The sequence below is a fragment of the Acomys minous genome, assembly GCF_964271855.1.
Source record: "Acomys minous genome assembly, chromosome: 15".
NCBI lineage: Eukaryota > Metazoa > Chordata > Mammalia > Rodentia > Muridae > Acomys > Acomys minous.
Window position 1 is genome coordinate 82,591,138 of NC_140497.1, and position 27,846 is coordinate 82,618,983.

Genomic DNA, 27,846 nt, shown 5'->3' on the forward strand with positions numbered 1-27,846 from the left:
CATTACTTTAAATATTTTATTTATATGGTGTTTAGAGTTTTATTTTATTTTATGTATATGAGTGTTTTGCTTGCATGTGTGTGCACAAACCTCCTCAGAGGTCAGAGATGGTGTTGGGTCCCCTGGAACCAGAGTTCCAGATAGTTGTGAGCCTACTTGTGGGTTCTGGGAACTGAACCCTGGTCTTCTTGCAAGAGCAGCCTGTGTTCTAATCACTGAGCCTCCTCTCAGCCCCACCCACTCCATTAGTTTTGAATCTCACCTCACTGAAGTTCTCAGGATGTGGCTACAATGCAGGCAGCTTCTTTCCAGAATATAATACTAATGACCTCTATCCCAGTTACAACAAAGGAATCTATTCTAGAAACTCTAGAGCATGACTGTTTGTGACATCAGTCCTTTAGTAGTGTTTTTAAATCTGGCATTGGGAAGAGACTCTGTGACCTTTTGGATGCTAAGCAGTAATTCTTCCATCGAACTACATGCCAGACTTAATTTCTTAATTAACTATTTTTGAGGCAGATGGTAATGCATTCTAGAAGGAAATACAGTTATTTCAAATGTTTATGATGTGTCATAGGCAGGAAATTTCTTCTAAATACAGTGAAATGGAGCCAGGTTTTCACTCCCAAACTGTCTTGTCTCACTGTTGCAGAAAATACCACAGAAATAAATGGATGGGCCCACACTCATGTGCTATTCAGAGTGTTATTAAGTGGAGTTGGGAGATCCCAGAAGTTGGAAAGAGGTACAGGGTGTGGTGTCTGTGACTGAAAAACATTGCATGCATGCATGGAATTTTCCAAAAAAAAAAAAAAAACACTTGGCAGATTTTAACACAAGAATATATATCCTAAGTCTAACAGATAGATACGACTCTATCAATATATGTGGTAAATTAGTTGAATAAGGTCTTCAAAAGCCTCAGAGACACACAGAATATGGCATTTAAAGATGTTCTTACAGTCCTAAATTTCTTCGACAACAAGACAAGTTAACTCCTGACAACACCCAGCCAACCTCAAAGAGATGATGAGCATCAAAGAACCTCCTTATGGAGATGGCTTCAAAGGTGGCAAACCAGCCATTGGGCAAAATGTCCTCATTCCTGCCACAAACAGAATCTGCCTAAAAATGTGCAACTTAGATGCAGGCAGAGTCAAACGGCCGCACTAAGCCAAGTCAGCGTTATAAAGTGTATTGGGTGAGTGGTCAGGCAGTAAACTGTCTTATGTCAATTTGTACATTTTGGAAGCTGCTAACCCACATTGCTGATTCCCTCAGGAATTTAAGTTTTATTCCTTCTCAAGTCTCTGAGGGGCATTGACGACAAGATAGTATAGTTTTACAACCAAGCTTAGTTGATTAGGGGGCAAGATCGTCTTAGATTAATATAAAGAAGTTAAGCTATTAGAGTTGAGATAGGATAGATATTGACTTTCACTCGGAAATTTAGACCCAACAAGACAGGAAAGACACTTACTTCAAACGAGACGAATGCAGATGGCCAAGTCACTATGAATGTAACATGTATAGAACTCATTATTCTCATGATTGTCACATGGTTCTCCCTGCTATATGTAGTTTGTTTTATACATGTGTAATAAAATGAAAGTATTAATAAAAAATTTTAAGACATTTGAATGTGCTCTAAGACCTCTGTTAAACGTAGTGAAATGGGTGCATAACTCCATTCTCCTCCCTGCCAAATGCAATGACAGTATCAAAAAAATAATAATAATCTTTTAAAACATCCAGGCCAACTCACGCCTCCACCTGCACTGTTCTGTCTCCCACTGTTTGGGATGCTGCGGTGGGAGTTCAAATGACCTCATGAGTTGGAAAACAGCTTGAGCACCACAGGGAGACATGGTCGCATAAAGAAAACCTGTGTGAGCCAAAAAGCACACAGAAGACATGAGGCTAGGCAGAAACAGGCACAGAACTTTGCAATCCAGAGGTAAAGGACAGGAACCTAGAGGACAGAGAAGGACACGTAAGTGCCCACAGCAGGGAAAGCAAGCCTCTTGTCTCCTGACACCCACGCAGCACTCAGTGACTGTGGACACAAATAGCATGACAGTGAGAGCAGGGAGGCCAGTGGGAAGTCTCCCTGTGAAGGTCAAAGTTCCAGGCCAGGAGCACAGGTTGCCGACTCTCCATACCTCAGAGAAGAGCGGCAGGACCAAGCGATGGAGAGGACAGCTGGAGACCCGGACAGTCAGTGCAGGCTTGAGGATTTGACAACAGCTCACTGGTTAGCTTCCGTGGGGGCCATTAGTCAGCTCCCAACCCTGAGAAAGGAAGGAAGCCAGGAGAGGGTTGTGGGGGCACAGGGAGGCAGAAAGGAGTCGGGGGAGTGAAGTTTTGGGAAACAGAGGGAGAGAGAGCCACAGGTGAAGGCGGATATAATAGAAAAGAAGTAAAATTATGAATTCTGAGCCTTAAGCCTCTCACTTGTCTCCTTCACCCCCTTTCCTCCCCCTCATTTTTTTTTTTTTTTTGGTGTTTACTGTTTTCACTTGTTATGACTGAGTGTTCTCTCTCTCTCTCTCTCTCTCTCTCTCTCTCTCTCTCTCTCTCTCTCTCTCTCTCTCTCTCTGTGTGTGTGTGTGTGTGTGTGTGTGTGTGTGTGTGTGTGTGTGTGTACTACTTGCATACCTGGTGCCTGCAGAGGCTAGAAAGGGCATTGGATCTCCTGGAACTGGACTTACAGGTGATTGTGGACCACTGTGTGGGTGCTAGGAACTGGGTCCTCCAGAAGAGCAGCCAGTGCTCTCAAGTGCTAAGTCACCTCTCCAGGATGCCTTTGCTGTTTTTGAGACCAGGATTCACTTTGTAGCCCAGGCTATCCTAAGGTTCATTGTATTCTAGACTGTCACTGAATTAATGAGAATCATTGTCTCATCATCACAGGTCCTAAGATTACAGGTGACATCAAACAAAACCTTTAACCAGCCTGTCTGTCTGTCTCACACAGTTTTCTCCCAGGCCGGAGAAATGTCCAGTGATGCTCATGTTGGGCTCACAGGACTGAGCTGTGCTCAGCTCTATTTGATGTCACCCTGCTCACAGATGGTCCATTCAGTTCCTTAGTCCCTAAGATTTTATACAGTCAGCCAAAGATCACTAGATACCAGATGGAAGCCACTGCCTGGGAGACCAAAGCAGAAGAGAAGGGACCAAGAGGAGACAGAACAAAACAAGTGAAATAGATCAGAGAGACAAGGGCACCATGGTAAATGACCAGAGAACACAGAGAGACCTTCCTGTTTGCATTAGGCACTTTCCTATTGCTGTGATATACCATGGGCAGGAGAACTGATAAAGCAAGGTTAACCTGGCTTACTTTTCCAGAAGGTTAGAGTCCATGCTGGCAGAGCAAAGGCTTGGTGGCAGGTGGCTGGAGCCCCAGCTGAGAGCACAAGCCCAACGCACAAGGAGGAGGCAAAGAGCACTAACTTGAAGTGGTATAAAGTCCTTTAAAACCTTAAACCCAGCCCCAAGTGACTCATTTTCTTCAGCAAGGCCACACCTCCCACTCCTCCCCACCACCTGGGGAGCAAGGATCCAAATGCTGCAGACTTATAGAGGTCTTTCAACCACCACAGTGTTCATAAGTGAGAACATGTTTACGAAAAACAATAGTGTATTTCTCTCCTATTTGGGCCTTGAACGAAGGCAAAAGCCCTCTGCTGGCCGGCATGTAGCTGCAGAGGACACTGGACAGTCACTGGACTGCCCTTGTCAGTTGATAGGCTGAAGGGAAGGCCTCTGGCCCTGAATGACAAACTCATCTGGGCAATAATCACCGTGAGCATCTCAGACATGACCGTGAAAGATTGGAAGTAGTCTCTCCGGGATTGTTTTAAAAGAATAAAAAGTAATAAGCCGGAGAGATGACTTCTTGGTTATGAATACTGTCTGCTCTTCTAGGTACCTCAGGTTCAGTTCTCAGCACCTACGTGCAGCTCATAATGATCTAAACTCCAATTCTAGAGAAGCCATTAACTTCCTCAGCATCCTGGAGGCATGAGACATGTACATGATGCACAGACTTACATGTAGGAAAAATACTCATATTGAGGTCAGTGGACAAATGGCTGGAGTCCATTTTCTCCTTCCATCAAGTGCATCCTGGTTTTGAACTCAGGCAGCCAGGCTTGGAAGGTGGCATCTTTGATTCTTATTTCTGATGTTTGGAAGCTCTTAGATAGGGGAGCTGCTGGGAGATTTGAAGAGACTGAGACTGCCATGCCTCAAAGTTAACCAGTAAGTGCTCTGAATTAGAATGTGAGAGCACAGTGAAGTGTGCTGAGTCCATGCCTGGTTAGAATTCACATGCTATGCTCTGTTTGTTCCAGTTCTGATGGCTCCTTAGCAGATGGAAACCACAGCGAGTGTACCGAATCCCACAGACACTGTGCCTTTCCCAATATGTATTCCCTTGGCAAAGTTTAATTCATGAGGGCAGCACGGGAAGAAATCGGTGACTGGTAATAAGACAGGATCATGATTCAGTTCAGTAACCTAAAATAACTAAAAGCTAAATACTGTCACATGAGCACGCAGATACCGACAAGGTCTCAGTGACTAGGAAGTGTATGGTGAGCACAGTGTGGAAACACTGCAGAAGGGTGTGACTCAAGTGCTGGGCAGAACAGAGCAGAGCACTGGGGTTTCCACACATGTGGGACAGGATGGACAGGAAAGTCTCACAGCAACGATTGCTTGCTTCTTGCATTTTTTTCATTCCATATCTTTAGAACACTGTTAATAATTGGAACAAGAGAGAGATAATAGTGAGTAAATAAATCAAAGATAAGTGTAACACTGGTAATTGATAGAGCCCATAGCATTCCCACACTTAGAAGGGAAGTCACAATCTAAGAGCCAACAACTATTTGAGAGGAAACAGGGTGTGGGACGCTGGGAGGGGGTGTGGTGGGGGGGGGGTGCATCAGACGACTGGAGTAGACCCTGAAAATAAGAAGTTGTTCACTTTCTCAAGGGTCTATTAGGGAAGGAGCGAGGCTGGTCAGGTTGCTTTTAAATTTTACCCATAAATATCCAGCTGGTTACATGCAGGTGAGAATGTAGCCACAGGCTATGGGCCCATGAGGATGTAGACACAGGCTATGTGTAGTGAGGATGTAGACACAGGCTATGTATAGGGGAGGATGTAGACACAGGCTATGTGTAGTGAGGATGTAGACACAGGCTATGTGTAGGGGATGATGTAGACACAGGCTATGTGTAGGGGAGGATGTAGACACAGGCTATGTGTAGGGGATGATGTAGACACAGGCTATATGTAGGGGAGGATGTAGACACAGGCTATGTGTAGTGAGGATGTAGACACAGGCTATGTGTAGTGAGGATGTAGACACAGGCTATGTGTAGGGGAGGATGTAGACACAGGCTATGTGTAGTGAGGATGTAGACACAGGCTATGTGTAGGGGATGATGTAGACACAGGCTATGTGTAGGGGAGGATGTAGACACAGGCTATGTGTAGTGAGGATGTAGACACAGGCTATGTGTAGTGAGGATGTAGACACAGGCTATGTGTAGTGAGGATGTAGACACAGGCTATGGGCAGGGGAGGATGTAGACACAGGCTATATGTAGGGGAGGATGTAGACACAGGCTATATGTAGGGGAGGATGTAGACACAGGCTATATGTAGGGGAGGATGTAGACACAGGCTATGTGTAGTGAGGATGTAGACACAGGCTATGTGTAGTGAGGATGTAGACACAGGCTATGTGTAGTGAGGATGTAGACACAGGCTATGTGTAGGGGAGGATGTAGACACAGGCTATGTGTAGTGAGGATGTAGACACAGGCTATGTGTAGGGGAGGATGTAGACACAGGCTATGTGTAGTGAGGATGTAGACACAGGCTATGTGTAGTGAGGATGCAGACACAGGCTATGTGTAGTGAGGATGTAGACACAGGCTATGTGTAGGGGAGGATGTAGACACAGGCTATGTGTAGTGAGGATGTAGACACAGGCTATGTGTAGTGAGGATGTAGACACAGGCTATGTGTAGGGGAGGATGTAGACACAGGCTATGTGTAGGGGAGGATGTAGACACAGTCTATGTGTAGTGAGGATGTAGACACAGGCTATGGGCAGGGGAGGATGTAGACACAGGCTATGGGCAGGGGAGGATGTAGACACAGGCTATGTGTAGTGAGGATGTAGACACAGGCTATGTGTAGTGAGGATGTAGACACAGGCTATGTGTAGGGGAGGATGTAGACACAGGCTATGTGTAGTGAGGATGTAGACACAGGCTATGTGTAGGGGAGGATGTAGACACAGGCTATGTGTAGTGAGGATGTAGACACAGGCTATGTGTAGTGAGGATGTAGACACAGGCTATGTGCAGGGGAGGATGTAGACACAGGCTATGTGTAGTGAGGATGTAGACACAGTCTATGTGTAGGGGAGGATGTAGGCACAGGCTATATGTAGGGGAGGATGTAGACACAGGCTATGTGTAGTGAGGATGTAGACACAGGCTATGTGTAGGGGAGGATGTAGACACAGGCTATGTGTAGTGAGGATGTAGACACAGGCTATGTGTAGTGAGGATGTAGACACAGGCTATGTGTAGGGGAGGATGTAGACACAGGCTATGTGTAGTGAGGATGTAGACACAGGCTATGTGTAGTGAGGATGTAGACACAGGCTATGTGTAGGGGAGGATGTAGACACAGGCTATGTGTAGGGGAGGATGTAGACACAGGCTATGTGTAGTGAGGATGTAGACACAGGCTATGGGCAGGGGAGGATGTAGACACAGGCTATGTGTAGGGGAGGATGTAGACACAGGCTATGTGTAGTGAGGATGTAGACACAGGCTATGTGTAGGGGAGGATGTAGACACAGGCTATGTGTAGGGGAGGATGTAGACACAGGCTATGTGTAGTGAGGATGTAGACACAGGCTATGTGTAGTGAGGATGTAGACACAGGCTATATGTAGGGGAGGATGTAGACACAGGCTATGTGTAGTGAGGATGTAGACACAGGCTATGGGCAGGGGAGGATGTAGACACAGGCTATGTGTAGTGAGGATGTAGACACAGGCTATGTGTAGTGAGGATGTAGACACAGGCTATGTGTAGTGAGGATGTAGACACAGGCTATGTGCAGGGGAGGATGCAGACACAGGCTATGTGTAGGGGAGGATGTAGACACAGGCTATGTGTAGTGAGGATGTAGACACAGGCTATGTGCAGGGGAGGATGTAGACACAGGCTATGTGTAGGGGAGGATGTAGACACAGGCTATGTGTAGTGAGGATGTAGACACAGGCTATGTGTAGTGAGGATGCAGACACAGGCTATGTGTAGGGGAGGATGTAGACACAGGCTATGTGCAGGGGAGGATGTAGACACAGGCTATGTGTAGGGGAGGATGTAGACACAGGCTATGTGCAGGGGAGGATGTAGACACAGGCTATGTGTAGTGAGGATGTAGACACAGGCTATGTGTAGGGGAGGATGTAGACACAGGCTATGTGCAGGGGAGGATGTAGACACAGGCTATGTGCAGGGGAGGATGTAGACACAGGTTATGTGTAGGGGAGGATGTAGACACAGGCTATGTGTAGGGGAGGATGTAGACACAGGCTATGTGTAGTGAGGATGTAGACACAGGCTATGTGTAGTGAGGATGTAGACACAGGCTATGTGCAGGGGAGGATGCAGACACAGGCTATGTGTAGGGGAGGATGTAGACACAGGCTATGTGTACACAACGATGCAGGCAATAGCTATGTGCTGGTGAGGGTGTGAGCTCAATTTAGAGTACCATATTGGTATTTTCAATATAGAAACAATTTCCGCAGAGACACCACTTCAGAGGAAACAAAGACAAGGTGTGCATCAAAAATCATTTAATGTGATATGTAATTTTCACATTGTGCTTAGTTTTGCTTCTGTGGCTTTTTGCTGCTACAAGCTCATCTGCCTCAGAGTTAGTTCATATGCATGAAGCTACCTAAGGAAGGTAAAGACTAGCATAGTTCATTAATATCTCCTGAATACCCTCACGATCAGCAAGAGGCAGGGAAGGCTATCTCAAGGGGTAAAATGACTGACACATAGGCTGAGAATTTACTTCTTAAGCAGTGTACTTGAACCAGGACCAAGAACATACTGTTTTGGAAGGTCACACGTCTCCTGACAACAATGTCTGAGTTCAGGCCGTCTCAGTTGCCACCCACCCAAGTTCTGTCCCTTAAAAACCCACCTTGCCCACCACAGTGGCTGTTCTAACAGTCTTGGTGCTGAACCCACACACAAAGCCTTGGAGCCCACACAACTGCCATGTTACCTCAGACCATCCTGTCTCTTGCAAATGGATTTTGTTTTTTTATCCTACACAATGGCCATTAAGACTAATTTCAATGAAACTTAATGTGAGTCACCTCACTGGTGAGGAACTGATGTAGAGAGATGCGTGTGATGGTCACAGTGCTGGACAGCTGTCCCCATGACCCAGTGCATTCACTAGCTGAAAAATGGAGGCTGGGCTTAACACAATGAACACAGTAGTCAGCACGAAGCCCCTTAGGAAAAAGCCTCCATTTTGCTCCTGATTCTCTTTAAATGCTGCTAGTTTGAAGGGGAAAACAAGGAAGTGTGTTCTTTCCCTTGGCTATCCTACAATGAGAAAGAGACAGCGGGAGCTGAAGGGAAGCACAGTGGTTAGACTCCACAGTCCTTCACATACTGAGATAGATCTCGGTTTTGACAGTGTTTTCTCCACGCCACCCTGTGGAGGAAAATGAAACATGGGGATCAATGGTTAAAAGTTACATCTTCTGTCACACACACACACACACACACACACACACACACACACACACACACACACACACACACACACTGCGGGAAAATAATAAAGCCGTGACACTAATGGGGATTGGGTTCTGGGTCAAATTCTTGCTTGATATACAGGCTACAGCTGCACCTAGAAACTGCTACAGACAGATGGAGCCATGTGGCAGTTTGCTCTTCTCCAGTCCCACAGGAGAGCACAGCATGCTCATGCCGCAGGTCAGTGTTCCATCAAGTTCATGACTCTACAACTAGTTTGTAGGCCTGGCAAGGAAAGAGTTATGTGTGGGAATCACAATCTGCAGAAATTTCCCTAAACATAATGATGCAGGGAAAGCCCCCAACTGAACCCACAGTTCTCAGAATGACCCTTGGGCCTTAGAGATTCTGACTGCATGTATCACCAGAAGCAAAGTTCCAACATACCAAGCTCGAATGCCCTGTGGATCCCTCACAACCCTCTTTGCACATTTTACGGCCTCAGTGATGTCATCCTGCAGCAGAGCTGAAAGACAAAGAGTGACAAGGACAGCCATAGAATCCATTTGCAGTGCAGATCCAGCCAGCTTTCCTCTGTGACACTGAGCAGTGAATTGAAAACTAAATTACTGCTGTCACTGTGAACCTGCCTTGTCTTACCGCTGCAGGGGATTCCACAGCCGTTCATTGATTTGGGAGTTTTGCCATCCTCACACCAGTATCGGCTATTGATCTGAAATATCCCATAGTCCGTGCTTTGATCTCTGGGGTTGTAGTTTGTAGCCCCAGTGCTAAAATTACTCTCATGCTGAGCCAAACAAGCCCCTAAAAAGAAAAGAATACTATCAATAAGGAGCAACAGCAAATAGTTTATATTAGACGCCAAATCTGCTCTTTGAGCTGGCTGTCGTTTAGAAGGAATTTTCTTTATGAGCACAATCATATGCTTAAATAGTACACTAACCTACCACTTGTTCAGCCTGGGACTGACTGGCTGTGTTGCTCAGGGTGGTCTCTCAAATGATCCTCCTGCCTCTGCTTTTCAAGCAGGTGCAACTGCTGTAACCAGTCAGCAACTAGTTTTCAAGGGCTCCAAAGAATATCTTTTTGAGGACAAATCAGTTTGTGCCAGGAATAGGCAAGAATAAGTGCTGAAAAGTTTAAATAAAGTACTAAATACTTCCTTTTTCCACTTGGAAGAATTCTATTGAGGGAAGGGTCACCGTTTCTCCCACAGTAGCATGTGCCTCTCCCATCAGTGGTTATACTCTATGAGAAAGGGACTCATCTGGCAAAGCATTTCACTTTTCCAGATGTGTGCACTCTTTCTGTTGAACCAGATACTGTGAAGTCTGTCCACATGAACTTGTGAAAAAACAGCATTCAGCCCTGTGCTGTGATAAATTGGAAGGTCATCAGATCAGTGCCTTGTCTCCTATCAGGGACTTGGGTGGAATCCCATTGTTGGGGGTTGTGGGATCCTTCACTTGGCCAGGGTTTCTTTGGAAGTATGTCAGAAAGACTACATGCTCACACCATCTGGAACTTGGGCCTCTGACACCACAGAATGAACACAACCTCAAAGCAATAAGCCCTCTGCTGGGCCCTGGATGGCTGCCTGGATCTCCACATCTTGGGTGAGGTCTAAAGGTTATTGTATTGAGGAAGTCCCTGAACTACCTTTGGTGGTTGAGGATAAGATTGAAGGTTACAAGAAGACTAGGGAAGGTGCTTTTCTGTTTAGAAAGTGGGAGGCCTGGGATGACATCAAAAAGTCTATGTCTTTTTGCCAGTGAGAGCTCGCAAGGGCGAAACTGAGAATCCAACGTTGTATCCTGCGTGTGGGTTCCTGAGTCATCACAATGAAGGTAGCGGCATCATCAAAGCCTTCACAAGCATCCCTGGTATTATTACTCTGCCTAAGGGGACCCAGCTGTATAATTAGAAAGCTGCTCCTTGTGGGCATGGGCAAGGCTCTGACATTTGTTTCTAGTGAGTAGTTGGCCCTAAAAGTATAAACCACTTTATACCCTTCAAAAGTAACTTTAGCCTTCTCATGCCTGACATGATAAACCTTACCCGAATCCTGAAAACCTCAGAGAGCCACGGAGCCCTCCAGGCACCACACAAGGAGGTTTCTCAGAGTCACAGAGAGGAGGCATGGTGACTGTGAACCCCCATGCATAGAAGGAAAATCGTGGATGTTCAGAAATCAGGAGAGAAAGTGGAAACCAGAGCTCTAGACAATTTAGGGCGTGAGCTGCAGGCACGAAGCCAGCACGCAGCAAGAAAGGAAAAAAGGGCCTGAGATGGCATCAAAAAGTCTATGTCTCCCTGCCAGTGAGGACTGCAGATGGCAAGAAGCTGAAGAAGCCCAGAGAATGGCTGCAGCTACCAGGAAACCAGCAGAGGAAAGAAACTGCCACAGAAGAAAGGAAGCCTGCTGCACACACTGTTGACACCTGCTTCATTCTAGAAAGAACAACTGAGGCAGCCTGTTTAATGAAAACATGGTCAAAGATTGAGACAATCAAACCCCAAATACCTGAGCGCAGCATGCTGGCACACACCTTTGATCCCAGCCCTTGGAAGGCAGAGGCAGGTAGGTGGAGCTCTGTGAGTTGGAAACCAGCCTTTTCTAGTAATAAGTTCCCAGTCTAAGCAGGACTATGCATACAGTGAAACCTCGTCGAAAAATAAAGTAAAACAGCTAGTTCTTGCATTGCTTTAAACTACCTGCTCTAATCTTTCAAGCCACCTAAGCCTAGAGGCGGGGGAAGCATCTCTAGTAGATTTAATAATGAAAATAATTTAAGTAGAAAAATAAGGTTTTTGCCAGAGTAAATTTTTTTTTAGCAAGATGGATTTTCAATCAAGCTAAAATTCTTTTTTTTTTTCTTTTCAGACAAGATGTCACTAAGCAGTTTATGTGGGCACGAATCTGGTAGTCTTTTCCCTCAGTATCTGATGTTAAGATTAAAGATGCATGCATCACAACATGCTACTTAGAATCTCCTCTATACAGGATTATTATACCAAGAAAAGCTATTCTATGATTATATCCATCGATCCATCCATCCATCATCCACCCATATATTCTTTTACTCACTGAAGGTTAGTTATTACATGGTAGCTGTTGGAAATACATCTGAAAAGCACACAGTAGCCCTTGAAAAACATTCTCATCTTCCACTACGTGAAACAAAAGGCCATCTCAGAGTGAAGAACAGAACTAAATCATTTTATGCTCAGTCTCAGAGGGCCCCACTTATGCAGCCACTAGAGGCAAATAGGACCCCTCTACTCTGTGTAGAAAATTCAAAAAGCTGAAATTTTTCATCTAAAAAGTTTTACACCATGGTAAGAGAAGTGAAGACAAATACTATGTCACCCAGGATCTCAGATCCCACATTATGACTGACTGAGTCTTCCTATCCTTTCTCAGCCCCTTTTCTCATGGGCTGTTGAGTCTGAAGCAACTGGGAAACCTAGCAACAGGCCAAGAGCACCTTAGGTCCTATTGCCTTAGCCTGGCCCAGAATCTCCTTTAACATGGCCCCACCCAGCAGCTCTGATTCAAAAGACAAAAAGTGATGCTTTTAGTCAAATTAACTCAAACTCCCAGGAAACATAAGAATGTATTGACTCCGGCTCCCTCTCTTGTCACTCATCACTGTCCCTGTTCTGGAAGCTTCTTTGGACGTACCAAGAAGACACTTACAGTCTGCCAGGCTTACTCCATTGTAGCCATCCATCCCATGTTTTTTCAGAGTTTGGACGAATTCACAGCGTCCATAGACTTTGGGCTGGCCTTGTTTATCATTCATGCTGCCAGGGAAGCAGGCTGCACATCTGACTGGAGAAAGCAGCCCCAGTGTTTAAATGTCTTCTGCCTCCCTCCTTCCGGTACGAAAGGGTGGGGTCTCTACATTTGAACTATGTGCCAAACAGTACCGACTAGGTGTTCTGTTCCCCGAGCTCACCAGTTTGGTTTTACTTTCCTTTTTTTTTTTTTTTTTTTCTGCGAATTACTCTGGAGTAGCAGGAATAAGTGTGACAAAACTAATGTGTTGTTGTTAAAGACTTGGCTCTGACACAAATGGGAGTTAGCAGTGAAAGAGGAAGTCCCTTATGAGCAACTAAGGAGGAAATCCGTGAGTACTTTATACCACTAAGATCAACGGCGACGTTTGACCGGTGTTTCCTTTGCTCATATTATTTTGTTTACATACTCCATTTTGGAATCATAGTTTTACTTAGATCATATCATGCACATTTTCCTAAAACTGACCCCCTCCCATGTGTACCCTGTTCCCTGGAAGGATGTGTCACAGGGCATCATATTGCACAGGCAGTTCTGCTCCAGAACGGTTACTATAAATGTATATCATTATGAATAAGTGTTTTACCATTATAGGAACTGATCTCATGAACATCAGTCCTACCTCCTTTGCACAAAGCCTCTCCTCTCCATGTTAAAACACAATCTGTCTCTATGAAGCAACAGAACTGCATTGTGGAGGTTGGTCTGATGTATTTTGATGCTAATTACTGCTTGCTGCCTCAGTGACCCACTTGTACCTTGCCTAAGAGCCTAACCTGTTTGACCAATAAAAGCCATCACACCTGGGCAGGGCAAATGGGATAGCTGTGGCTAAGGTTCCAGAGCTTGGAGAGACAGAGAGTCTTGGGAGGAAGAAGACTGGAAGAGAGGGGAGGAAGAAGGAGGCTGTGCCATGGGTTAGGGGAGGAGAAGCACATGGCCGGCATGGATGGAGACTTGGCCCAGATGATGATAATGAGCAAGTATTTGGGATTATGGACAGGAAGTAGCTTAATAGAAATTATTAGAAGCAGATGGCATGGGATTCCTGCCCCACTATGGGGAGTAGTTTAGGGGATTACTATCTGCCCTGCCCCAGGTTAACTAAGGCTATTTTAAAATACAACAGGAGTTTGCGTGTTGATTGATTGTTAATGCATTAGAAAATTCAGCTGTAAGCTGAGCAGTGGTGGCACATGCCTTTAATGTGGGCACTTGGGTGCAGAAGCAGGCAGATCTCTGTGAGTTCAAGGCCAGCGTGGTCTATGGAGCTAGTTCTGGGACGACTAGAGCTCTTACACAGAGAAACCCTGTCTCAAAACCCCCACCCCTCAAGAAAAAAAGGAAAATAAAATAAAATACTGCCCTAATATTAATTAGAGTCCTTATAATAAACATTATTAGACCATATTGGTAAATTAACCACAACACTGCATAATCGGACGGAAATCAAATACATGCATTGTGTATGTGTAGCCTTTAAAAGCAATCATCTTACAAGGCTGTGGGTATACTTATAAACTACGCTCTCAACCCTCATATGCACCATGCCTTGGACGTGCCTAGAAACGAAGATCCCAAGTCATCCCTGTTCAGTTACTCTGAACTTACATTGGTGGCAGGCATTCTCTTACTGGCCTGTAGAAATGAGCAGGTGTGCTGGATAATTTTATGACAACTTGGCACAAGCTAGAGTTATCTAGAACGAGGAAACCTTAAGAGAGAAAATGCCCCCATAATACCAAACTGTAGGGTATATTCTTAATTAGTGACTGATGGGGGAGCGCCCAGCCCATTGTGATGGTGCCATCCCTGGGCTGGTGGCCCTGGGTTCTATAAGAAATCAGGTTGACCCAAGCCATGCCGAGCAAGTCAGTAACCACCACCCTCCATGGCCTCTACCTTAGCTCCTGCCTCCAGCTTCCTGCCCTGTTTGTGTTCCTGCCCTTCCTCCCTTTGATGATGAACCATTATATGGAACTGTGAATGAAATACAGCCTTGCCTCCTCACGTGGTTTTGGTCATGGAGTTTCATCATGGAAATAGTAACTTAAACTAAGATACCAGGTACCATAACTTACTGCTTGGAGACCCTGTTCTAAAATTAAGAATTTCATTGTAGGCCAAACCTAAATATTTATTTCCACTCTAAAACAAACTTAAGGGACTGGTCCAATGTATTTTAATGGAGGAGACGGTATCAGTTCCCTGAATTACATTCTCTGTAGCAGGAGATAGGGGGAAAATCCTGATGTTTCCATTTTACTGTTTCACTTGAAATACTAGAGTGAGGTGATTAAATATTTTAAAACATAAGTAGCAAGTACACTTGATCTGGAGGTAAAGGTTTGTTCTCACATTTTCTATATATTGCATATTTTATTCAGCATATTATATGGCTTTTTGTCTTCTTAGGAAGAGTGGTAATATTCCCCATAATGTAGCCCAATCATATTCACTGCCCAATCCTCCCAGGTCCACCCCCACCCTTGTACCTCCCTCAAAACAAAAGAAGAAAAAAATACAAAAAAATACCAAGTCCAAGTGGTTGTCATACACTCACTGAAGCATGATCAGACTCTCAGTGGCCAGCGCCATAAAGAACTGAATATTTCCTCCACGCCCACCTCTGCCTGAAGCCATCAGCTGGGAAGAGCTACACTTCAGCATCTGTATCACAATTTTAAAGAGCTCTCTTCAATGGCTTCCTGTCTAGAATGTTTCTTTGGGGAGGGGGGAGGGGGGAAAAGGTTCGAGTTGGGGGAGCTGTTGTCACAGAAGCCTTCTATGTCTCTCACCCTCACCTGAGAGTCTGCAGTCATCAGTACTATGGCAAAAGAAGCTTCCTTGTCCTTTATAGTCAGAGGCAGCAAGGATCATGGATGTTCACATGGATTCAGGATGTTCACATGTTCACAGACTATGGAGAACACATGGCCTCTGGCAGCAACAAGGCCCACGGGCATCTACATGGCCTTAGGCAACAGCACAGACCACACACACCAACATGGTCTTGGGTGGTAACACAGACTATGGACACCAACATGGCCCCTGAGTGCAGCAGGGTTGTGGACAGTACACGGCCCACAGCAGCAACGCAGGTCATGGGCATCCTCACATCCTCTGGTCCTGCCATGTAACACAGACATTAACACAACCTGCAGTGGCAGCACAGGCCACAGACATCTGTTGGGGGGCCATGTAGGAAGAACAACAAAACAGCTCTAGAAGTCATGGAATATGGCCTCACCATTTAGCATACCCACGATGGGTATCTCAGAGAGGCATGACCCAGGACTACATGTCCTGAAGACTCTGTGCTGTTATGGAGCACAGCTCTGTGTGTTGCCCTTGTGGTCACCACATCTGTCATAATATATGAGTTGTGTGAGTACTCAAGGCGCCTCCTAGCTCCTCCCTGGGCAGTATCACTGGCACTCACAACAATAATGCTTGATCTCTTTCAGGCACTGCTGCTGGGGCAGATTAATGATTCAGACACCACCCTGGAAAAGAACCTCAGATGTACACGGCTGGCAATGACCTCTACCCTTAGGAAGAATTGGGAAAACTACATTGTTTAGCAAGGTTAGGTAAAGATATTTTTGCTAATGGCTCTCGTATAGACAAATTTAAGGAAAAATACATTGTTTAGAAAATTAGGTAAAGATGTTTTTGTTATTAGATCTCATGTAGAAAATCTTGGGGACAATCTGAAGTTAAGAAAAAGTACACTCTTAATAGCAAAGCTAGGGACTTTTGGAGGTTGGCCTGCAAGAACAATGGCTCATAGCAGCACTGGCTGATGTGACTAGTTCAAGCTGGGCTGGTGACAGAGAGGATGATTAATTTCCTTATCCTGTTTTTTACCCTCAGCTTCCTGATATGATTTCACAACAAGTATTAATGAGTAGGTGCATGCCTTGATGATTTAAAGTAGAAATGGCTGACTGCCTTTTTATATAAAGGTTTACGATTGTGATTCTTTTTATCTTTTTAAAGATAATTGGTGTTGGTTTTTTTTTTTTTGAACTACAAATTGCAGCCTGCCCATAAAGAAAAGCTGGCTGAGAATTTAACCTGTGAGCTCACACTTTGTTAATATATAACAAATTGCTTAGTTACAAATGTGTATGGGTTCTTGGGAATAACTTGCTGTTCATGTTTGCTTTTCACCCATGATATATAAACATTGGATCATGTGAACCTATTAGGGAACATATTTTTCTTATGTATATACATTTAATAGTTCATTTACAGATAAATAGAATATAACTGCATTGTGACTTTGGTACTGCTTGAAATATTTTCCTGTGATATATAAACTGAGGGAGAAAAAAAATAAAGTTAGAAGAAGAAAAAGAAAAAGGAGAAAACATTAAGTAAGAAGAAGCTTGTTGGAGCCTACCTGCTGGAGGCTTTATTACTTCATCATTATGTGTAAGTGTGTGTGTGCACATGTGTGTGTGTGTTCCTTTTCTCTCCTTTCTTTTCTTTTTTAGATACTTTGCCACCACCAGTGGGAAGCCCCTGCTAGGGCCACCAGTCCTAGCCCCCATGTACCATAATAGGAGTAAGCCCCTTCTTGCCACAACTGGCAGAAGCCTCTCCTAGGAGCCAACAGTCCTCACTAACCAAAACAAATGTAGGTCCTTACTAGGAAGCTATCAGTACTGCCCACCACCAGCAATTTGGTTCTGGCCTCTCAGCTGCCACTATTAGTGGAAGCCACTGCCAGTACCAACCAGTTCCAGCCTGGGAAGTTGCCCTCAGAGAAAGTCTGGAGGGTGACCAGTCAGTGGTCGATCTGCATCCTGACTCAGTTTACCCTGTGATGTCGAAAGTGGTCTTTGATAGACATCGACATGGTCTCTAGCAGCGCTCCAGCAGCAACAGGGCCTCAGGCAGCAGCACAAACCATGGACATCCACATGGCCCTTGGTGGCAGCACAACCACAGACATCACCAGGGCCTCAGGCGGCACAGAAACTACTATAAAGACAACATTTAATTGGAGCTGGCTTCCCAGTTACGGAGGTCTGGTCCACTGTGTAACAGAGAGCAGCATGGCATGATGCTGGAGAAGGAGCTGAGAGTTTTGTCTCTTCATCTTCAGGCTGTAGAAGGAGACTGTGTGCCACACTGGCATAGCTTGAGCATGGGAGACCGCCAAGTCCACACCCTCAGTGACTCATGGGCTCCAAAAAAGCTATAACTCCCAGAGGTGTCGCTTGTTTTGGAACAATTATTCAAACACTTGATTCTGGGGGGGGGGGCACACCTATCCATACCTGTGTGTGTGTGTGTGTGTGTGTGTGTGTGTGTGTGTGTGTGCCCGTTCTCATAAGGCCTGAATTATTTAGGATTCTCTAGAGGAACAGAATTGATAGGATGAATATACAGAATATGAACAGACAGACAGACAGACAGACAGATGCTCACAGGCCATGGTCCAGCTAGTGTAATAATGATTGTCTAAATTAAAATAACTCAGTAATTGTTCAGTCACGAGGCTGGATGTCTCACCTGGTCTTCAGTATACATAGGGATCATGAAGAAGCAGGCTCTACTCCCCAACCCCAGGCTCCCAGGCTTCTTGTACCACTACCTCCCACCTTGCAGAAGGAACACTTGGATTACAGTTGCTCACTACTGGGCCTGCCTTTGCTTGAGTTCTGTGGATTCACACTCACGGCCCCACTCTAGTGTTAAGCACCTTGCCAACTAAGCCATGGCCCCATTGCTAATATTGCCATCCTCAAAGGGTAGAATGGGGGCATGGCCAGGAAATAGCAGACCTAAGGGAGACCTAAAAACAGCCATGCAAGCAGCAAGTCCTGCAGCTCTCTGTAGGGTGTCTGCCCTCAGGGCACACCCACCTCTGAAGCCCCTGGACAGCTGGCCCCTCCAGCTCTGAAACTCAGAGCATACACAGGCCCTCTCTTGGACCAGTCCATTCTATGCCTGCATCCTCCAAGAGGCATCATCAACATCTTTGGGCCACCACCAGAATGTAGGCTTCACACTATGGCCTCTCAGGGCTTCTGAGAAGGAACTCTGACCCTAGCAATCATTGCCTGGGTTAGCTGCTCTCTCACATCATGGTGCAAGATTCATAACCCCTCAATCTTCCTTATTTCCTGCCTCTAGAACCAGTAATTCATGGACACTACTGTATCAGGTCCGGCTACGAGCCTGGAATATAGGCCGGCCTCTTAGAGCACAGTTGCATTGGCTTCTTAGAGCACAGTTGCATTGTTTTTCCTTTGCTGGTCCCAGGCAACATTTTCCTGGTCACTTCCCTATGATCAGGAAACAGCTCTAGTAGCATTTCACTCTCTGCTCTCTGCTTTCACATTATTTGAATCCTATCCAGGTACAACACACTCCTGCCCTCTGGGCTCTTTCCTGTTGCTCCTGTGAACACTGCAGGTCTCCCTCTGAGGATGTTAGTCTTTTAGCAGCTGCAGCTGTTTCCTCCGCTATGTGAAACTGAATTTCCTCCTTTCCCTGGCAAACTATACATATTTTTTCAAAATGTTTTCTTCTGTTTCGCTCTCTCTCTTGTGGACTTGGATAACAATCAGTGACCACGATTCATCCTCAGTGCTGTCAAGTCTTGAGATTTCATCTGTCAAACAAGTTAGTCGATTACTTTAGCTGTTTATAGGGTTTTTAGGTTTTTATTGTATGATATAAGTGTTTGAAGGGGAAAGCAAGAAAGTAGGTATGAGCCTTGTCATGACTATCCTACAGTGAGAGGGAGACAGTGTGAACTGAAGGGAAGCACAGTGGTTAGACTCCACAGCCCTGAACATACTGAGACAGATCTCCTCTGTGACACTTCGTTCTCCATGCCACCCTGTGGAGGAAAGTGAGACATTAAGATCAATGGTTACATTCGTGTCACACACATACTCAACCCTTGGGGAGAGGGAGGGGAACCATGGCACTAATGGAGTTTCACTCCAGGGCCAAGGTCTAGTGTGAAACACAGTCTGCAGATGCAGCCAGAAACGCTACAGACTGATGGAGCCATGTCTACATGGCAGTTTGGTCCACTCCAATCCCACAGGAGAGCACAGCATGCTGCAGGTCAGGGCTGCATCACATGTGTTGTACGGGTCATGGGTCCCTTGTCTGGAGGCCTGACAAGGAAGCAGTCATGGGTGGGAATCTCACAATCTGCGGAAATTCCCTGAAAATTATGATGCAGGGAAAGCCCCCAACTGAACCCGCAGTTCTCAGAATGACACTTGGGCCTTAGAGATTCTGACTGCATGTATCACCAGAAGCAAAGTTCCAACATACCAAGCTCGAATGCCCTGTGGATCCCTCACAACCCTCTTTGCACATTTTATGGCCTCAGTGATGTCATCCTGCAGCAGAGCTGAAAGACAAAGATGAGGAATGACAAGGACAGTTATAGAGCTATTTTCAGTTCACATCCAGCCAGCTTTCTTTTGTAACACTGAGCAGTGTATTAAAAAAGAAGAAGAAGAAGAAGAAGAAGAAGAAGAAGAAGAAGAAGAAGAAGAAGAAGAAGAAGAAGAAGAAGAAACATTTCCCAAGTGTCCATGCATCTTTGATTATTGGAGACAGCCATTGATTCTGTCTATGTGACATTGTATCTCTCTGTTTCTCATCCATAAAGTCCCTGGAGGGCTGGGGCGCGGTAGGGGTGTTTCCGCATGTGCATGTGTTTGTGTTTCTAGGATCGCAGCACTGATGCACAGCAAAGAAGCACTGCAGGAGGGAGGAGTCGCTGAGGGAGTGGGGCTGTCAGCTGTGGTGAGGGAAGCCCCTCTTCATCCTCACACGGGAACACAGAGCAAGCAGAGAACTCTCACCTGGGCCTCTACCTCTGAAAATCCATCCTACAGAAAAACCAGGGGCTGGAGACATGGCTCAGTGGCTAAGGGCACTGCATGCTCTTGCAGAGAGTTTGTTTCCCAGCACCCACATAGCAGCTCATAACTGTCTGCAACTCCAGTTCCATGAGATCCAAATGCGTCTTCTGGCTCCCACAGGTACCAGACATACACCTAGGGCGCACAGACCTACACGCAGGAAAAACACACTCACACATAAAGATAAATTAATCCTTAAAAAAGAAAACAATGTATAACCCTTGTATGAAAAAAGGTCTTAGTGGTTTATAACTAGTAACATGGAAGCAGCCCAGATGCTTTAAGACCTAGGACTTTAGACTGGTGTTTCCCAGCTCAGAATATTTTACTCTTTAATATGACCGTTCAGGTCAGTATTTGCTACTGTGGATATGGTTTTGATTCACAGCCAAATGATGCAGCTGTGTAAGGATAATATAATTTGTGTAGAAAATGAAACTGTGTACACGTTGTCCTGTAAGGAATATGTGCATCATACAACTTTTCATGTACCTACAGCATAGATTTGCATTCTGCAACAGGACTTTCAAAAAGTTTCCAGTCGAGTGAATCTTGTGTACTATAAGAGAAGGCAACAATCCATTTTTTTCTTGTATTTCTCATACTTTCCAATGATTACAGATGAGCATACAAAACAGTCTTAAAGACTGACTAAGCAACTTACACAGAATGTTCCACAATCCATTTTCTCTTGGGAAATGTAACAACCAAGTTCTACAGAGTAGGAATTGATACAGGGGCCTGTCAGAGGACAGCCCCGGGAATGGTCCACACTGTTTGTGAGGTGGAGTCTGCCATTGGGCACTGGCTTGCAGATCAGCCTCTGCTGGTTGGGCAGTGAGCCCCATGGATCTGCCTGTCTCAGACGCCTCCGTGCTCTGGTTACAATGCGTGTTGTTTTCATTGAAAATCCCAGATTGTTCTATTTTACCAAGAAAGACTCAGGAACCAGATGTTGGGGTAAAAAAATCTGATAGCTCAGAGGGGCAGAGAAAACACCAGCCGACCTTCCTACTCAGCTCACTTCCCAGTGGAGAAGACCCAAAAGGCTCACTAGCTCAGCTGACAGGCCAGAAGGAAAAGACCAAAAAACCCAAGGCCAATGGCTTGCTAGCTCAAAGCCCAAAAGCCAAAGGACAAAGAACTGAGGAGCTCAAGCGCTAGGGCACCAAAGAGCTAAAACTGAAGACCTAAAAAGAGCTCAAGCTAAAATCCCAAGACCCCAAGAGCTAAAGCACCCTTCTGCTTCTACACACTGTCTTAAACACCCCTCAACCCAAAGCCCCTCCTACTTTTCAATCCCTGTCAGCTGATTTCTTGCTTTGCCTCTTGACCTCAGGCTAACTTTATTAAATCCTGTTTACAGATAGCTCTTGGATTAAAGGTGTGTGTTAGGGCTCAACTCCGCCAAACAAAAAGACAGGTTTTTACAGTTCACAATCTCAAGGACCACACTGAGATCAAATATTCTGCAAAAAATGCATGCTACCAAAGTAAACTTTTAGGTAGCTGTTGAGGGTTTGTTATGTTGGTATGCAGGCAATTCAACTGGTGTGCCCTCAGGGGCCTTTAGGGTCCTAACAATGTCCTATGTCACCTCCAGTATCCTATGTCATCACCTGGGCCAGGTGTGTGGCAGATAAGAACTGCCTGCCAATTGATGGGCCCTCTCTCACTCTTCTGCGCACTCTCTCTCTCTCTCTCTTTCTCTCTCTCTCTCTCTCTCTCTCTCTCTCTCTCTCTCTCTCTCTCTCTCTCTCTCTGTCTTGTGTCACTCTCACCCATAAACAGTTTCTGTGATCCTTTCCCTAATACACCTTCCACATGACACTTGCTGCCTGATGTGACTTTATGGATTATGACACATAAGTCTGCCGCCTAAACTCCAACATATAGCATCCTGGCTTGGACAGGCCCTCCTGGCACCTGTGCTTCCCCCTATGGGTGGAAGTCACACCACTGGGGGGCCCTATTCCTGTTCCACCTGCTTGCTGCTCACTTTCCAACTACCCAGTCACTATATTCCTACATGCAACCTCGGTTTGATTGGTGGATTTCCCTTCCTGGTCGGCATAAACGCTTCTCTAGGTCCCAGGGGCTGACTGCTAATCCTCTGGCATCCAGCTTGTACATCTGAAGCAGTGGTACCCTCAACCACAGCCCTCAAGGCTATGGCTGACCTTCATTTAGGACCTTTCCCCTTGGGCAAGATTTGCCTCTACCAGCAAGGTTTCATCTGTCCTTCGTATTTGCCCTCAGTGTCTCACCAGTGACTAACAAGACTCTGGAACAGGCTTTGCCCATTCCTTCAGTCAGACATCGCTCTTGGAGTGCCTGGACAAGCCACTGACTCCTACTCTCACCCATGGCAACGGTCCATTCGTCCATCCCTCCAGGTTCCCCTCTGGGATGCCTTCTGGGCCTAGTGCCAGCTTTAAGGGCTTCTAAGCTTTCATGCCTCTGAAACCAAACTGGCCCTCAGTATCCCGTAGATAATGGATCCAAATGGCCGTTTACTGGCACTTTAGAAAACAACATTATACACCATTTTTTGTTTGTTTGTTTGTTTGTTTGTTTGTGCGTTTGTTTTTGAGACAGAGTTTCTCTGTTACACAGAGTCCTGGCTGCCGTGGACTCTCTTTGTAGACCAGGCTGGCCTCAAACTCGCAGAGATCTGCCTGCCTCTGCCTCCCGAGTGCTGATTTAAAGGTGCGCGCCACCACGCCCAGAAGGACGAGCTATTGGTAATCACTGCCAGCAATTGGTTAAGCTGAAGGAGCTTCCCTATGTTCAGTCTTCTCTTCTTCACTCCAAACGACCCTTCTGTCCTTCCTGTTCCCTGACTCAGCTCCTTCCCGCTATAAAGTCTCAACCTCAAGAACCAGCCTCCATCAGCCCCCAACCCACAGCTTCTACCCGTCTCCGGTTTCTTCAGCGGTCTCACCTCCCCCTCCAGCCACAGGCCGCTCTGATGCTCCTACTCTAGCATCGACCTGTACCCCACCATCAGTCAGCCTGCAGCAAGCAGCTTTCCCAAGGCTACTCCTGCGGTGTGTGTGGACCACTTGTCTCTTTCCACCTCTCTGGGAATCTGATCCCAAATTCCTACATAAGAGTCCATTTCCTCCACACGGCTCTCTGTCTAAGAGGACCTGCTCACTTTCCACAGCTGCCAGCCCCTCCCCTACTCCTGCCGTGGGCCTGCTGGAGCCCCAACTGGTCACTTTCTGTCTCCCCTCCTCTCCCCAATGGACTCTATTTCAGAAACTTGGCCTCATTAAAAGCCAAAATTTGGCATTCCAATTTTTCAAATTCTTACTGACAAATGGTCCCCAGATATCTAAACTCTTCCCCATGCTCCCAAAGTCTCTGATCGCTAAGGAAGTACTTCCCAACTCTTAAATCGCTTTCTTTACACTCTGCTCGCAAAAATAATTTGTTAAGATTATGCCATAAACACTTATCTAAGTGTTTGTATAATTGCTTACCGGAAATGATGCTTAAAATCTAAGTTCAACTCTGGTTTCAACGTGTGTGTGTGTGTGTGTGTGTGTGTGTGTGTGTGTGTTTGTAGTATCTATAGAAACACAGATGTTTATAAATAGCAACCAAATCAAATCACATTGCCTGCAATTGGCCATGTGACTTCACCATTTTTGATGACCACATGGTATAAAACAACAATTATTAAAGTTCTTAGACCTAATGGACTCTCTGTTTATTATTTTATCTCCTTTTAGACTAAGAAAGGGACAAGTCTCACTTGAAACTGGCATCAACAAAGATTTCACATCCTCCAAGTCAGCAGGAAGCTGTCATTTTCCAACAAAAAGACCTCACTCCTACCTCATGGCCCTGTCCTAGTTCATTGTCTTTTCATTAAACAAAAAGGGAGGAATGTTATGTTGGTGTGCAGGCAATTCAACTGGTGTGCCCTCAGGGGCCTTTAAGGTGCTGACAAAGACCTATGTCATCACCTGTGTGAGGTGCTCATCAGGTAAGAACCTGCCTGTCACCTGGCATGCTCTCTCACTGCTCTGCTCTCTCTCTCTCTCTCTTTCCTGCGACCCTCATCCAGAAGCTGCTTCTGTGTTTCCTTCCCGAATAACCCCTCCCATGTGACCCTGCTGCTTGGAGTACTGTATGGATTATACCACAGAACTTCGACACTTAAACCTCCACAAGGTCAAACCTTGGCTTAGGTGACTCTTGTGTCTGAACTTTCTTCCATGCCTCTATTTATTTATTCATTCATTGATTTTTGTCAGCAGGACGAAGTGTCCTCTGATTTGTAGGCAGAGCATTCTATCTCCACACTGCACCGTATCCTGATGTACTTCAGAATGACTTTTTAACAGTAAAGACAGTCTCCCCTGGTTCCTGATGATTCCTTCACTGTTATGTCCCTACACAGAACCTTTGCCCTTACAATGAGAGCAGATGGGTTGCTTGCTGTCACTGTGAACCTGCCTTGTCTTACCGCTGCAGGGGATCCCACAGGCGTTCACTGGTCTTGGGGTTTTGCCATCGTCACACCAGTATCGGTTATTGATCTGAAATATCCCATAGTCGATGCTTTCCTTTAAACTGTTGTAGGTTATAGCTTGGGTGTTAAAGCCACTCTCATGCTGAGCTAAACACACCCCTAAAAAGAAAAAGAGTATTTATCAATAAGCAGCAACAGCACATGATCTATATTTGATACCACAATCTGTTCTTTGAGCTGTCTTTTAGAAGGGATTTACTTTATGAGCACAATCATATGGTTAAATTGTACACTAAGCTTCCAGGAGTTCAGCCTGGGTCTGGCTGTGTTGCTCAGGGTGGTCTTCCACGTGATCCTCCTGCCTCTGCCTTTCAAGCAGGTGCAACTGATGCAACCAGTCAGCAAGTAATTTTCAAATGCTCCAAAGAGAATCTTTTTGAGGATAAACCAATATGTACAACAATAAACAAGAATAGGGACTCAAAAGTTTAAAGTCCTGCACTAAGTACTTCCTTTTCCTTTGTGGAAAGGAGGGCCACCTTTTCTTCCCACCATAACATGTGCCTCTCCACTCAACAGGTATCCTCTGAGAAGGACGATTCATCTGACAAAGACAAATACCTGTCACCCAGGATTGCCAGATGTGTTCATGGCTACCAAAGGACCAGATGTTGTGAATTCTGTTCACACCAACTTGTCCAAAAACAGCATTCGGCCCTATGCTGTTATGAATTAGCAGGTCATCAGATCAATGCCTTGGCTTGTATTGGCAGAGACTTGGATAAAATCCCAGAGTTGAAGGTGCGTGGACTATCACTTGGCCAGCGTTTTTTGAAGATCTGTGTCAGGGAGACCACATGTTTCCTCCAACTGAAACCTAGGCCTTTGGTATCACCCAATGAACACAACCCCAAAAGACATATGCCTTCTGCTGAGCCCTGGGTGGCTGCCTCAGTCTCCACAGCCTGGGTGAGCTCTAAAGGTTATTGTATTAAGGAAGTCCCTGAACTATCTTTGGTGGTTGGAGATAAAATTGAACTGTACAAGAAGACCAGGGATGTTGCTTTTCTGTTTAAGAAAGATAAGGCCTGAGATGGCATTAAAAAAAAAGTCTATGTCTCTCTGCCAGTGAGGACTGCAGATGGCAAGAAGCTGAAGAAGCCCAGAGAATGGCTGCAGCTACCAGGAAACCAGCAGAGGAAAGAAACTGCCACAGAAGAAAGGAAGCCTGATGCACACACTATTGACGCCTGCTTCATTCTAGAAAGCACAACTGAGGCAACCTGTTTAATAAAAACATGGTCGAAGATTGAGACAATAACACTCCAAATACCTGAGCACAGCATGCTGGCACACACCTTTAATCCCAGCCCTTGGAAGGCAGAAGCTTGAAGGTAGAGCTCTGTGAGTTGGAAACCATTGTTCTCTAGGAAAGAGGTTCCAGGCTAACTGGGACTACATATTAAAACCCTGTCCTTAAGAATATTAATATAGCTACTTCTTCCAGTGCTTTAACATTTCCCTGCTCTCGTATTTCTAATCAGACTAAAATAAAAAATACTTGTTTAGTAGATTTAATACATTAATAGGAAATACTTATGAAGATGAAAAATAATTTATTTTAAAAATCAAGGTTTTTTCTCAGAGTAATGTTTTTAATAGCAAACTGAATTTTCCTGCCATGATAAAATTATTTTTCTTTTTAGAAAACATGTCACTAAATATCATATGTTGAATAAAACAGGTAGTCTCTGCCTCAGTGTCCAAGTGTTAAGATGAGAGATGAATGCATCATAGCAGGCTACTCAGAATCTTCTCTATAAGACTGTTAGAACAAGGAAGGCTATTCTATGATTATATCCACCCACCTATCTGTCTGTCTATCCATCATCCATTCATATATTCACTTGCTCACCAAAAGTTAGTTATTATGTGGTAGTGGTGGAAATGCATGTGAAAAGCACATAGTAACTCTGGAAGATTTTCCTCATCCACATTGGCCATTGTGTAAAACAAAGGCCATCTCAGAGTGAAGAACAGAACTAAGTCACTTCATACTCAATTTCAGAAGACCTCCTTCATGTGGCCACTATAGGAGCCCTCTACTCTATGTAGAAAGTTCAAAAAAGTTAAAAATTTTTATCTCAAGCTCCATACAATGGTAAGAGAAGTATAGACCAATACTATGTCATTCAGGATCTCAGATCCCATGTTCTGACTGACTGAGTCTTCCCATCCTTTCTCAGCCCCTTTTCTCACAGGCTATTGAGTCTGATGCAACTGGGAAACCTAGTGACAGGCCAACCTTGGGCCCTATTGCCTTAGCCTTACCCAGAATCTCCTATCGCATGGCCGCATCTAGCACCTCTAATTCAAAAGACAAAAGGTGATGCTTTTAGTCAAATTACTCAAACCCCCAGGGAATACAAAAATGTATTGACTCCAGCTTCCTCCCTTGTCACTCATTGCTTCCCTGTCCCTGTTCTGGAAGCTTCTCTGACTTACAGCTGGCCAGGCTGACTCCAACATAGCCATCCATCCCATGTGCTTTCAGAGTTCTGGCGAGCTCACAGCGTTCATAGACTTTAGCCTGGACAGGGAGAGAAAGCAGCAGGAGTCCCAGGGCGAGGAGAGCCTTCATGTTGACCTTGAAGCTGGATCAGCTGCTGGCTGACTAGAGACAGCAAGCCTCCTATTTAAGCATCCTCTGAGTTCTTCCCTTCTCTGGCAGATTTTGACCTCCAACTTTTGAGCTCTGTGCAAAGCAGGAACTTCCTACAGTTCTACAG

At 45.3% G+C, this 27,846-nt stretch overlaps 2 protein-coding genes and 1 long non-coding RNA gene across 8 annotated transcripts in view; 1 reads left to right on the forward strand and 2 right to left on the reverse strand.

Annotated features, from left to right (window-relative positions):
* The window catches only part of LOC311584794 (lysozyme C-1-like), a 38,102-nt gene extending 25,313 nt beyond the window's left edge, over positions 1-12,789 (reverse strand). The window contains exons 1-4 of one of the 6 annotated variants that reach the window (XM_084759428.1): positions 12,545-12,789; positions 9,469-9,663; positions 9,286-9,364; positions 7,899-8,794 (exon numbers count right to left, since the gene is read on the reverse strand). In XM_084759428.1, coding sequence (XP_084615554.1) covers positions 8,728-8,794; positions 9,286-9,364; positions 9,469-9,663; positions 12,545-12,665 — 462 coding nt within the window. In that variant the 5' untranslated portion in view covers positions 12,666-12,789 and the 3' untranslated portion in view covers positions 7,899-8,727. Of the gene's footprint in view, positions 1-7,898; positions 8,795-9,285; positions 9,365-9,468; positions 9,664-12,544 lie in introns of those variants that run through there. The other 5 variants (XM_084759432.1, XM_084759430.1, XM_084759434.1 and 2 more) reach the window with 5 other exon arrangements.
* LOC311584801 lies at positions 4,930-8,488 on the forward strand. Its single transcript, XR_014775006.1, has 2 exons — positions 4,930-5,145; positions 7,714-8,488. It is a non-coding gene; the product is annotated as an uncharacterized lncRNA (long non-coding RNA).
* A 6,547-nt stretch (positions 12,790-19,336) lies between the features above and the next one.
* On the reverse strand, positions 19,337-27,779 carry LOC311584798 (lysozyme C-2-like). Its single transcript, XM_084759441.1, has 4 exons — positions 27,563-27,779; positions 25,052-25,216; positions 19,973-20,051; positions 19,337-19,523 (listed from the first exon to the last, which is right to left on the reverse strand). Exons 1-4 carry the CDS (start codon positions 27,696-27,698, stop codon positions 19,457-19,459), a joined length of 447 nt encoding a protein of 148 aa, XP_084615567.1. The 5' UTR covers positions 27,699-27,779; the 3' UTR covers positions 19,337-19,456.
* Positions 27,780-27,846: the final 67 nt, after the last annotated feature.

Bases quoted from the DNA above. Each gene is read 5' to 3' on its own strand.
- LOC311584798 (XM_084759441.1), bottom strand. From the start codon at position 27,698: ATGAAGGCTCTCCTCGCCCTGGGACTCCTGCTGCTTTCTCTCCCTGTC. The intron at 20,052-25,051 runs GTAAGACAAGGC...TTTGTCTTTCAG, and splicing joins CTGTGGGATCCCCTGCAGCG to CTCTGCTGCAGGATGACATC. The intron at 19,524-19,972 runs GTATGTTGGAAC...TTTCCTCCACAG, and splicing joins CCACAGGGCATTCGAGCTTG to GGTGGCATGGAGAACGAAGT.